A 14,452-nucleotide genomic window follows, 5' to 3' on the forward strand; every position below is an offset into this window, starting at 1 on the left:
TCACAAGTAGGCTTCAAATGAAGTTACTGTGAAAAGCCCCTAGTCGCCACATTCCAGCGCCTGTTCGGGGAGGCTGGTACGGGAATTGAACCGTGCTGCTGGCCTGCCTTGGTCTGTTTTCCAAGTCAGCGATTTAGCCCTGTGCTAAACAATATAACGTTCAAAATCCAGCTCCCACAATGTAGATAATCCAAAACAATAATAATCTTTATTAGTGTCACAAGTAGGCTTACATTAACACTGCAATGAAGTTACTCTGAAAATCCCCTAGTCGCCACACTCCGGCGCCTGTTCGGGTAAACAGAGGGAGAATTCAGAATGTCCAAAACAGCACATCTTTCGGGACTTGTGGGTGGAATCCGGAGCGCCCGGAGGAAACCCACTCAGACACGGGGAGAATGTGCAGACTCCACACAGTCAGTGACCCAAGCCAAGAATCAAACCCGGATCCCTGGCGCTGTGAAGTGGAGGGTTCCCTTGTGATATAGTTATTCATGAAGTAATCAATGATAGGTTAATGACAGGAGTTGGACATCCTGGGAAGTTGGACATGTGATAAACACAATGGATACATCTTAACCCTGTGGCAACTCACAATTAGGCATCTTAAAGATGCGTTTCAGCTCTTGCTATAATGGTAGATAAAGGCATAACAAACAGCCCACATTTTCTGGAGTGAAAATTTCCCTTACCGGGGGGGAATGTACCGTAATAGAAGGATCCACCATGGTCTTTTGTCCAGTCGAATTCTTGAGATAGACCCAGAGGCAGCAACAGCAGAAAGGCCTGGGACACAACGTGTAGAATTGGAGGCATTGTCCCCGTAGTGTCGGTCTCGTACTTTCTCCCCTGTACCAAGACAACAGCCTGCTGGCACGCAGAGGACAGGAGGATCATACAACTGATAGTAGTGCAGGAGAAAGCAGTCAGATTGAACAACCGGCGCTCTTTCCTTTAGAGAAGGGAAGGCTGGGGGGAGGGGATAACCTCATTGAGATCTTCAAAATTATGAATGGGTTTGATAGGGCAATTGCAAAGAAGATGTTTCCACTTGTGAGGGATACCAAAAGCAAGGGCTGTAAATAAAGGATGGCCACTAATAAATCGAATAGGGAATTTAGGAAAAACCTATTTACCCAGACTGGTGAGAGTGTGGAACTTGCTCCCATAAGGAATGGTTGAGGCAATAGCTTAGATGCATCAATGGGGAAGCTGGATAAATACATGTGGAATAAATGAACAGAAGGATATGTTTATGGGATTAGACGAAGGGGTGGGAGGGTAGGGAAAGTTGGAGGAGGTAAAGATTCTTTGGTGGACCATAAACTCCAACGAACAGTTGACACAAGTAGTCTGTTTCTGTCCTTGTAAATTCAATGCAAATAGTCCCCAGCACGAATTATTAACCAACACAACTTTCAACAAATGTAACAGGTGTCAAAAATATATATTTCTCTCCCTCTCTAAATATAAACAGTCAATTTGTTTTGTGTTCTATTAAAAGGTGCACGTCCCATCGAGGTAATTACACATTGTACCAATTAAATGAATGTTAAGGATATAACCTCAGCCTATTCCACCCGGAAAACCACCCCTGGTTCAACATCTGACATTCCCTTGACTGGTCCACACTTTTTGCCCTATTTTTCTTGTGTGAAGAATTTCCAGGTGATTGTTGGTGAATATTTACACCAGACGGTTAAATGGCTCGCAGTATGGTAGCACTGGGTAATTCTCAGACCGCAGGATGGTATAAGTGGCACTGTCTGACATTTTTCCACACACAAAAAATATTTAAAAATTAAAACACCAAGTTTCAATTGCTTAGAAAATATGTGATGAAATAAATGAAGAATTTTAAAAAAAAAATTTAGAGTACTGAATTATTTTTTTCCAATTAAGGGGCAATTTAGCATGGCCAATCCACCGACCCTGCACATCTTTGGGTTGTGGGGGTGAAACCCACGCAGACACGGGGAGAATGTGCAGACTCCACACAGACATTGACCCAGGGCCGGGATTCGAACCCGGGTCCTCAGCGCCGTAGGCAGCAATGCTAACCACTGTGCTACTGCGCTGCCCCATAAATGATGAAATATTGGTCCCCCTGATATTAAATATAGAAATTCACAACACGCGATGTTCCCTACTTCACTTTAAGTAGTTCCTTACATTTCAAACATTTATCAGGTTGCATCTCTGCTCGTCAATTAAAGTATTGTTTATTACAGTTTTAAATAAACCTTAAACAATATAAAACAATCGCATTGCTCCTTATTAGTGTCACAAGTAGGTTTACATTAACACTGCAATGAAGTTACTGTGAAATGCCCTAGTCGCCACACTCCGGCGCCTGTTCGGGTACACGAAGGGAGAATTCAGAATGTCCAATTCACCTAACAGCACGTCTTTCGGGATTTGTGGGAGGAAACCGGACCACCCGGAGGAAACCCACACAGACACCGGGAGAACATGCAGACTCTGCAGACAGTGACGCAAGCCAGGAATCGAACCCAGGACCCTGGCGCTGTGAAGCAACAGTGCTAACCACTCTGCCACCCTAAACAAGATGAGGAGATGCCGACATTGGACTGGGCTGGGCACAGTAAAAAGTGGAACCCACCTCTTCGCTCACCTGATGAAGGAGCTGCGCTCTGAAAGCTAGGGATTCCAAATAAACCTGTTTACTTACCTGGTGTTGTAAAATGAATCAGGTTTGTCAAGTGAATCTTTGGAGGAGAGATTGCCTCCTGAATGAGGAGCTGCTCCAGACTTTATCTTACCTGTTAACCCTTCTTCATTGGTGTAGCTTGGAGAGAGAACCCGAACTATAGGCAGCGTCCAGAGAATGAATCCAGCAACACGAAAACAGCCCCAAATCTAGCAACACTTCGAAGAACAATCCAGCACATCATTCATTATCTCTGAACAGAGAGAACAGTCCCTTTGGAACCCAGCGATGCATGACTAAATTTAGCTTATTCACACACATCTCTTTGTACGGACCGAGTTCCCCAAAGTAAGCAAACTTTTTTTGTTGTTGCTGTATTTGAACCAGCAACTCATCTGTTTTTTTTTTTGATGACGTTACCTTCCAATGAGAAGGGACGTGGCCCCCTATTTGATTGGAATCGTTCTGAGCAGAAGCGAATACCTGGCAGGGACAGTGCAGGACAATGAGGTGCAGAAATAACCCAGCGTCGGACTGCAAACCTCTGCTACAGTGACAAAGGCATTTTAGTCACACACGACCCCAGCTAGCCTAAATAGCATTCACGTATTTCAATAATTAGGAACTTTAATTATGACCATTTTGTTGATTCTTCAAAAAAAAGTGATTTCCCACTTTATATTTTTTTAAAGACTTCTTGCAGCAAAGCTGGACACCTTATTGTGAAATTACAATGCATTATTGCTCTCTCTCTCTCGCCAATCGGATGGAGGGAAATGGTCTTTAGCATGTGTTGGGGTTTTAACCGTTCAATAGATTCGGACTAGTTGCAAGAACAATCTCCACTGGTCGATAGCATCTGCCCATTGATGGAGCTGTGTATTTAATCTGTTCCTTGCCTGTGCCACAGGACCAGAGTCAGTATCTCCACTTCAGGCCCCTGAGCAGCAGCGCAAATCAGGTAGGATTATATTCGGGTGAAAGTGGATTTCATTTGGCATTCTCACATTTCCATGCTGGAAATCAAGCTGTCACCTTCTCCCCAGACAGTGATTTTGACCTTGTGGACGGTGGGATAATCAGGTGTTGCTATTAAATGAACGAGTTCAGTCCTACTTATCATGGTGTAAAACAAAGTCTGTGACTTTGGGGCAGCACGGTTAGCACAAGTGGATAGCACTGTGGCTTCACAGCGGCAGGGTCCCAGATTTGATTCCCCGCTGGGTCACTGCCTGTGCGGAGTCTGCACGTTCTCCCAGAGTCTGCGTGGATTTCCTCCGGGTGCTCCGGTTTGCTCCCACAGTCCAAAGACGTGCAGGTTAGGTGGATTGGCCATGCTAAATTGCCCTTAGTGTCCAAAAGGTAGGCAGGGCTACGGGGATAGGGTGGAAGTGAGGCCTTAAGTGGGTCGGTGCAGACTCGATGGGCCGAATGGCCTCCTTCTGTACTGTATGTTCTATGATATTGTGCTCGGATTGGTTGGGGCAATTTACCCCATTCTTCACAATATCACAGGAATGAGGGCAACCTGTCTCTTGGCTGTGGTTTTTGAAGCAGTTTTGCTTCAGTCTCCATCTGACATCTGCATTCTCCAGCACTTCAGGAGTTCGGCTCCTACACAGGAGTTTGATGTGAGGTTTGGAGGTCTTGAAGTGCGCGCCTTGACATGAAGCAGGTTTAAAGTGACACTACAGGTGGTGGCTTTGTGTCCTGCGGTCCTCAGGTTCTTGTGCCCCCAGACTGTGTACAGATGTTTGACGTGTGTGAGTTTGGAGAGGACAATATTCAACCCCATTTCTTTATATTCGTCCATGCTGAGTGGGCAGCACAGTGGTTAGCACTGTTGCTTCACAGCTCCAGGGTCGCAGCTTAGATTCCCGGCTTGGGACACTGTCTGTGCGGAGTCTGCACGTTATCCCCGTGTCTGCGTGGGTTTCCTCCGGGTGTTAATGCAAACCTATCTGTGACAATGAAGATAATTTTTTAAATTATAAATACTACACAAAGACACCAGGCTCTTGATAATTCAGGACTCCCCTGATGTGGGAATTAACTTTCTCACAATGAGTAGTCATACCATCAGGGTCCTAGGTTCGATTCCTGGCTGGGTCACTGTCTGTGCGGAGTCTGCACGTTCTCCCCGTGTCTGCGTGGGTTTCCTCCGGGTGCGCCGGTTTCCTCCCAGAAGTCCCGAAAGACGTGCTGTTAGGTAATTTGGACATTCTGAATTCTCCCTCTGTGTACCCGAACAGGCGCTGGAATGTGGCAACTAGGGGCTTTTCACAGTAACTTCATTACAATGTAAGCCTACTTGTGACAATAAAGATTATTATTATGGGTGCTGGAATGCACTACCTGAAAGTGTGGTGGAGGCAGGTTCAATGGAGTGGAGACGCTGGTGTTGGACTGGAGGGGGGGGCACAGTAAGAAGTCTGATGAAGGCGCTAACCTCTGAAAGCTAGTGATTCCAAATAAACCTATTGGACTTTAACCTGGTGTTGTATGGAGTCATTGAAGAGAGCATTAGTTCTTTTTTTAATAATCTTTATTGTCACAAGTAGGCTTACATTAACACTGCAATGAAGTTACTGGGAACTTTCCGGCGCCTGTTTGGGTCCAGAGAGAATTCAGAATATCCAAATTATCTAACAGCACGTCTTTCGGGACTTGTGGGAAGAAACCGGAGCAGACACGGGGAGAACGTGCAGACTCCGCACAGACAGTGACCCAGCCGGGAATCGAACCCGGGACCCTGGCGCTGTGAAGCAAATGTGCTAACCACTGTGCTGCCGTGCCGCCCATAGATCATTATTTCAACAGAAACAATGTGCAGGGTTACGGGGAAAGGACAAGAGAGTGGCACTAAGTCACGATGCTCGTTTGGAGAGCCAGTGCAGACTCGATGGACCGAATGGCCTCCTTGTGCACAGTAACACATTTGTGATTTTGGATTGGTGCCCAGGGATCTTTTTCACCCAACTGCAAGGGCATATTTTTTACAAAGAAAAAAAATCAAAATATCATAATTGCTTCGAATTGTCACCTTCGCATGTTTCATTCCAAAGAGAGGGCTGGACAGAGCTTATAAATCACCAAGTACTGGAGGGTTTTGTGATTGGCCAGTCTTGCTATTGATAATAAACATTTTTTTAGAAGTTCCCTGTGAACTCTTACCTCGTAGTTTGAGTCTCCAGGTTAACGGAGATGGGATTGGGAAGCTGTGCGAATTTCATAAATGCCAGTATTTATGTCTGAGACAAGATGACGTTCCCTGAATTTTAATGGAAACTTGATATTTTAGGAGTAAATATAAATACGTTCTTCCACTTTTTATGCTTCTATTATAAGTTCTATTTTTAACATTAAGACCTCAGCTGAGCGGTGAACATTAAGCACCTTTGTTACATTGGCCACCATTGATATTGCCATTATTCATTGGTGATTCCTTTTAGCTTCATAGTTGGTGGCCTTCATTCCCGCTCTCAGACATCAACTGGTCAAATTCTAGTGGCCTTGATGATACCTTGTTTGATAATTTGGTTTTTAAATTTAGAGTACCCAATTATTTATTTTCCAAGGGCAATTTAGCGTGGCCAATCCACCAAGCCTATACATCTTTGGGTTGTGGGATAGAAACGCACGCAGACACGGGGAGAATGTGCAAAGTCCACACGGACAGTGACCCAGGGCCGGGATTCAAACCCAGGTCCTCAGCGCCGTAGGCTGCGGTGCTAAGCACTACGCCACGTGCCTTGTTTGATAATGATGGAGGCATTGAATCATTTCCTTCACTGTGTATTTCCTGTTGCTAAACTTGAGGTGCCTTTAAGCTGCAATGCCTCTCAAAGACCATTTCATCTCCAAGTATTCCAAAAGCAAGCCCAGGGCATTAAATGGAAATGGAAATGGAATAAAAGAAAAGAAAATAAATGAAATGAAAATTGCTTATTGTCACAAGTAGGCTTCAATGAAGTTACTGTGAAAAGCCCCTAGTCGCCACATTCCGGCGCCTGTTCGGGGAGGCTGGTACGGGAATTGAACCGTGCTGCTGGCCTGCCTTGGTCTGCTTTAAAAGCCAGCTCTTTAGCCCAGTGTGCATGCCCATGAGAGCATAACTGTTGTTTAATTAGCAGGATCATTAATTGCAATGTGCTTGTCTGTTTCAAATTGCTACTGAAGACTGCATTTGAGGATTCCTTTACTCCTGGTGTGTAACACGTCCCCTCTGATGTACTAGTATTAATGCATTACTGGTGGAATAGTTACTCATGTAAATTAGGTGATATATACTGCACTATAACATGCAATGCATAACGTATTATCTGCTATGACTCTTTTAAGGTAACAACGTCCAATTATTGTTTAGGAAACACATTCCGATCATTGATGTTTGGAAAATGTTGCTGGTCATAGTTAATCTCACCCATAAATTAATAATAATAATCGCTTATTGTCACAAGTAGGCTTCAAATGAAGTTACTGTGAAAAGCCCCTAGTCGCCACATTCCGGCGCCTGTTTGGGGAGGCCGGTACGGGAATTGAACCCGTACTGCTGGCATTGTTCTGCATTACAAGCCAGCTGTTTAGCCCACTGTGCTACATTCCTGTCATTTTTATTCTGAATCTACAAGTCTGTCGTCGGTCTGTGGCCACATATATACTGATCGATAATACAATTTCAATGACTGTCACTGTTTTTCCCCCCACAGCAAACTGGGGTCGGTACTCCAACGTGCTTTCTATGGGTCTGGAGGCTGTGTAAGTAAAAACTAGACAGTTATTAGCAGGATGTACACTTGCCGCAGAGTGTGCGTGATCACTGATACCCCAATCTTTATGATCTATCTCAGGTGACCCTATATGAGCAAAGAAACTATTCTGGCAGGCGCTTAGCGGTGACCAGTGACTGTCCGAAGCTGTCCGAATGTAACTTCCCTGAGAGATGCAATTCTGTGCAAGTGGAGAGTGGGGCGTAAGTAGCTCGCAGTTAACTGATGTTTTATACCCACTCATTGGAGGGTAGTGTGATGTGGTGAAAAGCTGATTGACCATAACCGCTCTCATACCAGCTGGTGGGGATCAGTCCTGTGAGGGAGTGGAGACCCACCCACACTACCTAGACACAAATACCCAGCTGGATGTTAGGATTGAGAACTGGAACTCCGGAGTGGGATTGCCTCCCGCACCAGCTGTCTCTGGGTTAGATACCCTACAAAGAAAGAGCTGTAGTCACAATGGCCTAAGGAAACTGGTCATTGTTGAGTTTCGCTAACTCTCTGCTGCTGCCGTGATTGGATTGTTACAAAGGACATTGATGATGGCTGGTCTTCTATCTCACGTTCACTTGAGTCGGTTGGTACGTAACTTCAAACTTTTGCATCTTTTTCCTGACGGAAGAAGGTGGAAGAGAGTATGTCCGGGGTGCGTGGGGTCCTTAATTATGCTGGTTGCCTTTCCGAGGCAGCGGAAATTGTAGATAGAGTCGATGGATGGGAGGCTGGTTTGCGTGATGGACTGAGCTACATTCACAACCTTTTGTAGTTTCCATAATGTGGACCTTGTGTTGCCCTTTTATGTATTTTCTTTTTATTTTATTTTCTTTTCATGTACTAAATACTCTGTTTGAGCTTCTGGCAGAAAAATACTTTTCACTGTACCTTGGTACACGTGACAATAAACAAATAAATCCAATCAATGTGACAGGCAATTTGCACACGGTGAGCTTCCACAAACAAGTTGAACAATCAATGTTTAGTAATGCTGGTTGATGGATAACCCCTCTGCTTTTCTTTACATCTTAAGAGAGCAGAGCTCAAAAACAGCTTCTTCCCCACTGTTACCAGACTCCTAAAGGACCCTCTTATGGACTGATTTCATTAACACTACACCCTGTATGCTTCACCCGATGCCAGTGCTTATGTAGTTACATTGTATATGTTGTGTTGCCCTATTATGTATTTTCTTTTATTCCTTTCTCTTCTCATGTACTTAATGATCTGTTGAGCTGCTCGCAGAAAAATACTTTTCACTGTACCTCGGCACACGTGACAACAAACAAATCCAATCCAGAGTGGATCCAGTGCAAAGTCACTTCCAATGGTGCATTAATGTTAGGCTAGGCCGGATTGTGCACTCAAATTTCTAGAATCACCATTCTGGCAGCATGTTAGCACTGTGGTTAGCACAGTTGCTTCACAGCACCAGGGTCCCAGATTCGATTCCCAGCTTGGGTCACTGTCTGTGCGGAGTCTGCACGTTCTCCCCGTGTCTGCGTGGGTTTCCTCCGGGTGCGCCGGTTTCCTCCCACGAGTCTCGAAAGAGATGCTTGTTAGGTGAATTGGACATTCTCAATTCTCCCTCAGTGTACCAGGCGGCGGAGCGTGGCGACTAGGGGATTTTCACAGTACCTTCATTGCAGCGTGAATGTAAGCCTATTTGCGACAATAAAGATTATTATTATTCTGCTTCTGAGGGGAGAGTGGTATCAACCGAGCCACACTGACACGCTTTTCCTCTCTACCCCCACACCACTTCACAGGAGAAATTGATTTTTAATCCACTCTTTGCAGCCTTGTGATATTTTGGTCTGGATGGTTGCTTTGGAGTCAGTGTCAGCATCAATTCCCACCTATTACTCTTCTACTGCTGATATATCAGACCCAACTGATGCTCGCACCTGTTGCAATGTTGGTAATACATTCTTTATTTTCCTTTGTTTTGAACAGTTGGGTTGGATACGAGGGTGAAAATTACAGCGGATGCCAGTACCTCTGGGATGTGTATGACAAACGAGAATACAGCAACTATGATAAGTGGCTCGGAACTTCCGATCACATCTCTTCTGTAAGAGTAGTGCGAGAGGCAAGTAAAAACAATCCAATTGTTCCAACGATGTTGTAAATCACCAGTTTAGACATGGCCAATATTCAGTGACGGTCCTGGGAGCGGAGGGCAGACATGGAAAGAAAGAAACATAAAAATGACAGCTTCCTTTATCAGGTGGTGCATTACAGATTGAAGGTTCCTCGCCAGAGTACCTCAACCCATGCACCCTGCAGCATTGCTGTGCATTGGGCAGAAGTACCAATTGAAGGTTAATTACCTCATAGATAGGGTGCCAGGAACAGAGGTGAGAATTTTGTTTGCAATGGAATGAACAGAAGAGTTCAAGTCCCAAGAATTAGGATTTGTTGTGGAAAATATTACACCAGAAAATGGACTTGGCGTTGGTAAGCCCAAAGGCTGCACTGGTAGTTCCAAGTCCAGGCTGTCTACGGTTAAATTGGGGCGCAACACAAAGCAAATGGCAAAAAAACATCTAATTAACAAAGAGTTAGAAAAACTGCAGCCATTGACACAATATTAAATATATTTTTGTGCCTTAAATCCAATAAGGAACGTTCCCCATCAAAAATCTGTCTGTATGAAAAACCTGGCTTTTCCGGAAGGAAGGTGGAGCTCCAGGAGGATATCCCAAATCTCATTTCATGTTTCAACCTCAATCGCTTTGCCTCTGCCAGGGTTCTGGGAGGAGTGTAAGTATAACCTAGGCCAAATGAACCTGGGCCAAGTGAGTGTGCGGTCTGAGTGAGGCAGGCTACACAAGTCACTGGACAATTAACATTCTCCTCGAGAAGTGTTGAAGCATCTTTATAAATTCATTAATATTGGTTCAAATTTTATTCACACCATTTCCTGACCGTTTCTCATCCATTAAGAAAGTGTGACTGATGTTGGAACGGAGGCTCCCCCTCCACACACACCATCACACCCGAGATTTCCGACCCCCCCCACACCTGCATGCACACGAGACCCCCCCCCACACCCAAGACTCCCCCCACACCATCACACCCGAGACACCCCCCCACACCCGAGACTCCCTCCACACCATCACGCCAGAGACCCCTCCCACACACACCATCACACCCGAGATTGCCGACCCCCCCCCCCCACACCCGAGACCACACACACACACACACACACACGACCCCCCCCCCACACCATCACATCCGAGACCCCCCCCCCCACACCATCACACCAGACCCCTCCCCCACACACCAAAGACTGCCCCCCCCACACACCATCACACCCAAGACCCTCCACACACCATCACACCCGAGACCCCGCCCCCACACACCATCACACCCGAGACTCCACCCCCCACACCATCACACCCGACTCTCCCCACCCCCACCCACCCGATTCCGCCCACCGCCCTATCACACCCGACTCCCCCCCCGCCACCATCACACCCGACAACCCCCGCCCCCCATCACACACACGACTCCCCCCGCCCCCCCATCACACCAGACCCCCCCCCCGCCCCCCATCACACCCGACTCCCCCCACCCACCCCCTATCACACCCGACTCCCCCCCGCCACTATCACACACGACTCCCCCCCGGCCCCCATCACACCAGACCCCCCCGGCCCCCATCACACCAGACCCCCCCGGCCCCCATCACACCAGACCCCCCCCGCCCCCCATCACACCCGACTCCCCCCACCCCCCCCACCCACCCGATTCCGCCCACCCCCTATCACACCCGACTCCCCCCGCCACCATCACACCCGACTCCCCCAGCCCCCCCACCCACCATCACACCCGACTCCCCCCGCCCCCATCACACCAGACCCCCTCGCCCCCCACCCACCATCACACCCGACTCCCCCCGCCCCCATCACACCAGACCCCCCCGCCCCCCACCACCATCACACCCGACTCCCCCGCCCCCATCACACCAGAGCCCCCCCGCCCACCATCACACCCGACTCCCCACTACCCCCCACCCCACCCGACTCCCCGCCACCCACCATCACACCCGACTCCCCCTCGCACCCCACCCACCATCACACCCAACTCACCCCCCCACCCCCCACCATACCCGACTCCCCCCCCCGCCCACCCATCACACCAGACGCCCCTCCCGCCCACCACCACACCCGACTCCCCCCTGCCCCCAACCCACCAGACTCCCCCCCCCCACCCATCACACCCGACTCCCCCGCCCCCATCACACCCGACTCCCCCCCGCCCCCATCACACCCGACTCCCCCCCGCCCCCATCACACCCGACTCCCCCCCGCCCCCATCACACCCGACTCCCCCCCGCCCCCCACCACACCCGACTCCCCCCCGCCCCCCACCCGATTCCCCTCCACACCCGACTCCCCCCGCCCCCCATCACACCCGATATTCCCCCCCACACCCGAGACTCCATCCCCCCCACACACCATCACACCGAGACTCCACCCCCCCCACACACCATCACACCCGAGACTCCACCCCCCCCCACACACCATCACACCCGAGACTCTCCCCCCACAAACCATCACACCCGAGACTCTCCCGCCCCCCCCACACCAGAGACTCCCCCCCCCACACACCATCACACCCAAGACTCCACCCCCGCCACACACCATCACACCTGAGACTCCCCATCCCCCCCCACACCATCACACCCAAGACTCCACCCCCGCCACACACCATCACACCTGAGACTCCACCCCCTCCCACACACCATCACACCCAAGACTCCACCCCCCCCACACACCATCAACCCGAGACTCTCCCCCCCCCACCCCACACTCTCTCTTTCCCCCCCCCACACACACAATCACACCCGAGACTCTCGCCCCCCCACACACATCATCTCACCCGAGACTCCACCTCCCCCACACACCCGAGGCCCCCCTCCCCACCACACATTACTGGGCTCTGTGCCCTCACCAAAGAGCCGCATCTCATACTCAACCGCAGGAATCGTTGGATAACCAGGAGAAGTCCCGGCAGATCTATCTCCCCCGCGGAGAATTATGGTCACTTTCTGAAAACCTCAACTGAGATCAGCCATCTCGGTACGGCAGGAAACTGAAACACGAGTCCTCGATCTGTCTGGACAGTGCATCTCCCACAAGGCATGAGGAACATTCCCCTTCCCCTCCAACAAACACTAACCCTCCTCCCCCACAATAAAAACTAACTGGAGAAATGGGGAGTGTTTTAGTGAATACCTGGCTGCTGTGGCATGATCATCTTCCAGCTAAACATTCTGCATCAAGAGCAGGAAGCACAGATTTAAAGAAGCACAAGTTACAGGATCACGGTGTGTCATTATGATTTTTCATTTTCCTCATAGCTGGGTAGCCTACCAGGATGCGAATTACCGGGGCCCACACTACGTTTTGGAAAAGAGAGACTTTAATAATTATACTGAGTGGGGAGCGACTGCTGCTTATATGGGCTCCATCCGACGAGTGCGTTTCCACTGAGTTAAGAAGAGAGTTTCCACCATGATCACAATAAAATATCACAATTTTATTATTGGCTAACTTTGTAGCAGTGCAATTATTAGCTGCAATGATCTTTCACATTTTCACAAAGCCCTACATATTTATTATCTTACAACAATACTTCAAATATGAAAGGAGGTTTTAAGACAGAAAAAACCCCAGTTTCCTGAAACAACTTAACCAGCCAGTAGGTAAATACTAACACTGTCACTCTCCTCTCAAATTCTACACCCCTCCAAAGCCTTGATTGGAGATCCCACAAATTCTTCACCAGCATTCATAATCTGGCACCACCACTTTTCTGATTGATTTCTGCTTGAGCATTCCCCCTTTAGCTCACCAACAGCTCTTGCCCCACCAGCCAGGATGCTGCATGTTGGCGTTAACTATTGGGCGGCTCACGGCGCCGAGGTCCCAGGTTCGATCCCGGCTCTGGGTCACTGTCCGTGTGGAGTTTGCACATTCTCGTGTTGGCGTGGGTTTCACCCCCACAACCCAAAGATGTGCAGGGTTAGGTGGATTGGCCACGCTAAATTGCCCCTTAATTGGAAAAAAAATAATTGGACACATTTCAACAGATGGGTTCTATTTGAAACAAACGCGAATGGAAAACAAAACAGTCTTATTTTTACGGAAAAAAATGTTCACTGGCCAGGTTAAGGTGTTACAGGACACACAATCTTGTTAGGTTTTATGGTGTTCTTTTCTTAAAGAGACAAACCTAAACAGTCACAGTTTTAATATCAGACAAAAACTTAATTCCTTTGAAGCAGTACCTTGAGATCATGACTATAACCTAAAAACATTCATATATTTACTGGTAGTTCACAGCCTGCTGCATTTCTAAAGTAACACAAAAAAACACCTTATAATGTGGCCATTAATCCATCTACAATATATTAGAAATCTTATGTGTGGGTATAACAATAAATCCCATAGCAGTACTTGGCCCGTCTCTCAGAGGCAGTGGAATTGGCCACAACGCTGGCAACTTGAGGGGAAAATAACCGCAATGTAAAAACATAGGGAATGACTGAATTATAGGGGTCATTGTACAAATCTGCACACTTGCTCTGCTGGCCTGGAGCACTGACGGCGAGCTGAGCTGGAGGGGGTATAGAGTGAGTCTCATTAACAGATATGCTGTACTTGCAGGTGAGGCTCCACAAATTCACCTGTAGCTAAATCTCGTGTGCAAGATAGCTGCAGTCACACAAGTCAATGAAGGATCAAGTGTGGAGGGTCTCAAACAGTGTTGTGAAGAATATCCAAAGGACTCTGATAGCGGTTGGCTAAGATGGTGATTACGACCCTATGCTAAGAGGCTGCAGTAATTGCTCTCGTCAGCTTTTTAAACAAACATACATGAAATGTCTTGCAGTAAAATAATGTTAAAATCGCTTCCAAATTCAACAAAACTTATCCATGCAAAAAGACAAAATTTTAGCCAGACTTAGCTCATCCTCAACATCAAATACACCTTCTTT

General features: G+C 47.9%; 2 protein-coding genes across 10 annotated transcripts in view; one reads left to right on the forward strand and one right to left on the reverse strand.

Annotated features, from left to right (window-relative positions):
• The window catches only part of LOC140387370 (lactase-like protein), a 113,206-nt gene that overhangs the window by 85,003 nt on the left and 13,751 nt on the right, over positions 1-14,452 (reverse strand). For 4 of the 9 annotated variants that reach the window (XM_072470364.1, XM_072470360.1, XM_072470363.1 and 1 more), the window contains exon 5: positions 693-867. In XM_072470364.1, coding sequence (XP_072326465.1) covers positions 693-867 — 175 coding nt within the window. Of the gene's footprint in view, positions 1-692; positions 871-2,692; positions 2,714-2,783; positions 2,941-14,452 lie in introns of those variants that run through there. The other 5 variants (XM_072470367.1, XM_072470365.1, XM_072470369.1 and 2 more) reach the window with 5 other exon arrangements.
• Positions 4,189-12,999, forward strand: crybgx (crystallin beta gamma X). Its single transcript, XM_072470233.1, has 6 exons — positions 4,189-4,307; positions 7,381-7,429; positions 7,522-7,643; positions 9,397-9,532; positions 10,067-10,206; positions 12,812-12,999. The coding sequence occupies exons 1-6, from the start codon at positions 4,189-4,191 to the stop codon at positions 12,942-12,944; spliced, it is 699 nt and encodes a 232-aa protein (XP_072326334.1). The 3' UTR covers positions 12,945-12,999.

Source organism: Scyliorhinus torazame, chromosome 12 (assembly GCF_047496885.1).
Source record: "Scyliorhinus torazame isolate Kashiwa2021f chromosome 12, sScyTor2.1, whole genome shotgun sequence".
Taxonomy (NCBI): Eukaryota; Metazoa; Chordata; class Chondrichthyes; order Carcharhiniformes; family Scyliorhinidae; genus Scyliorhinus; species Scyliorhinus torazame.

Coding starts and splice junctions, on each gene's coding strand:
- crybgx (XM_072470233.1), top strand. CDS start 4,189: ATGAGGGCAACCTGTCTCTTGGCTGTGGTTTTTGAAGCAGTTTTGCTT. Junction 7,644..9,396: donor GTGCAAGTGGAGAGTGGGGC/GTAAGTAGCTCG, acceptor TGTTTTGAACAG/TTGGGTTGGATACGAGGGTG. Junction 9,533..10,066: donor CTGTAAGAGTAGTGCGAGAG/GCAAGTAAAAAC, acceptor AAATCCAATAAG/GAACGTTCCCCATCAAAAAT.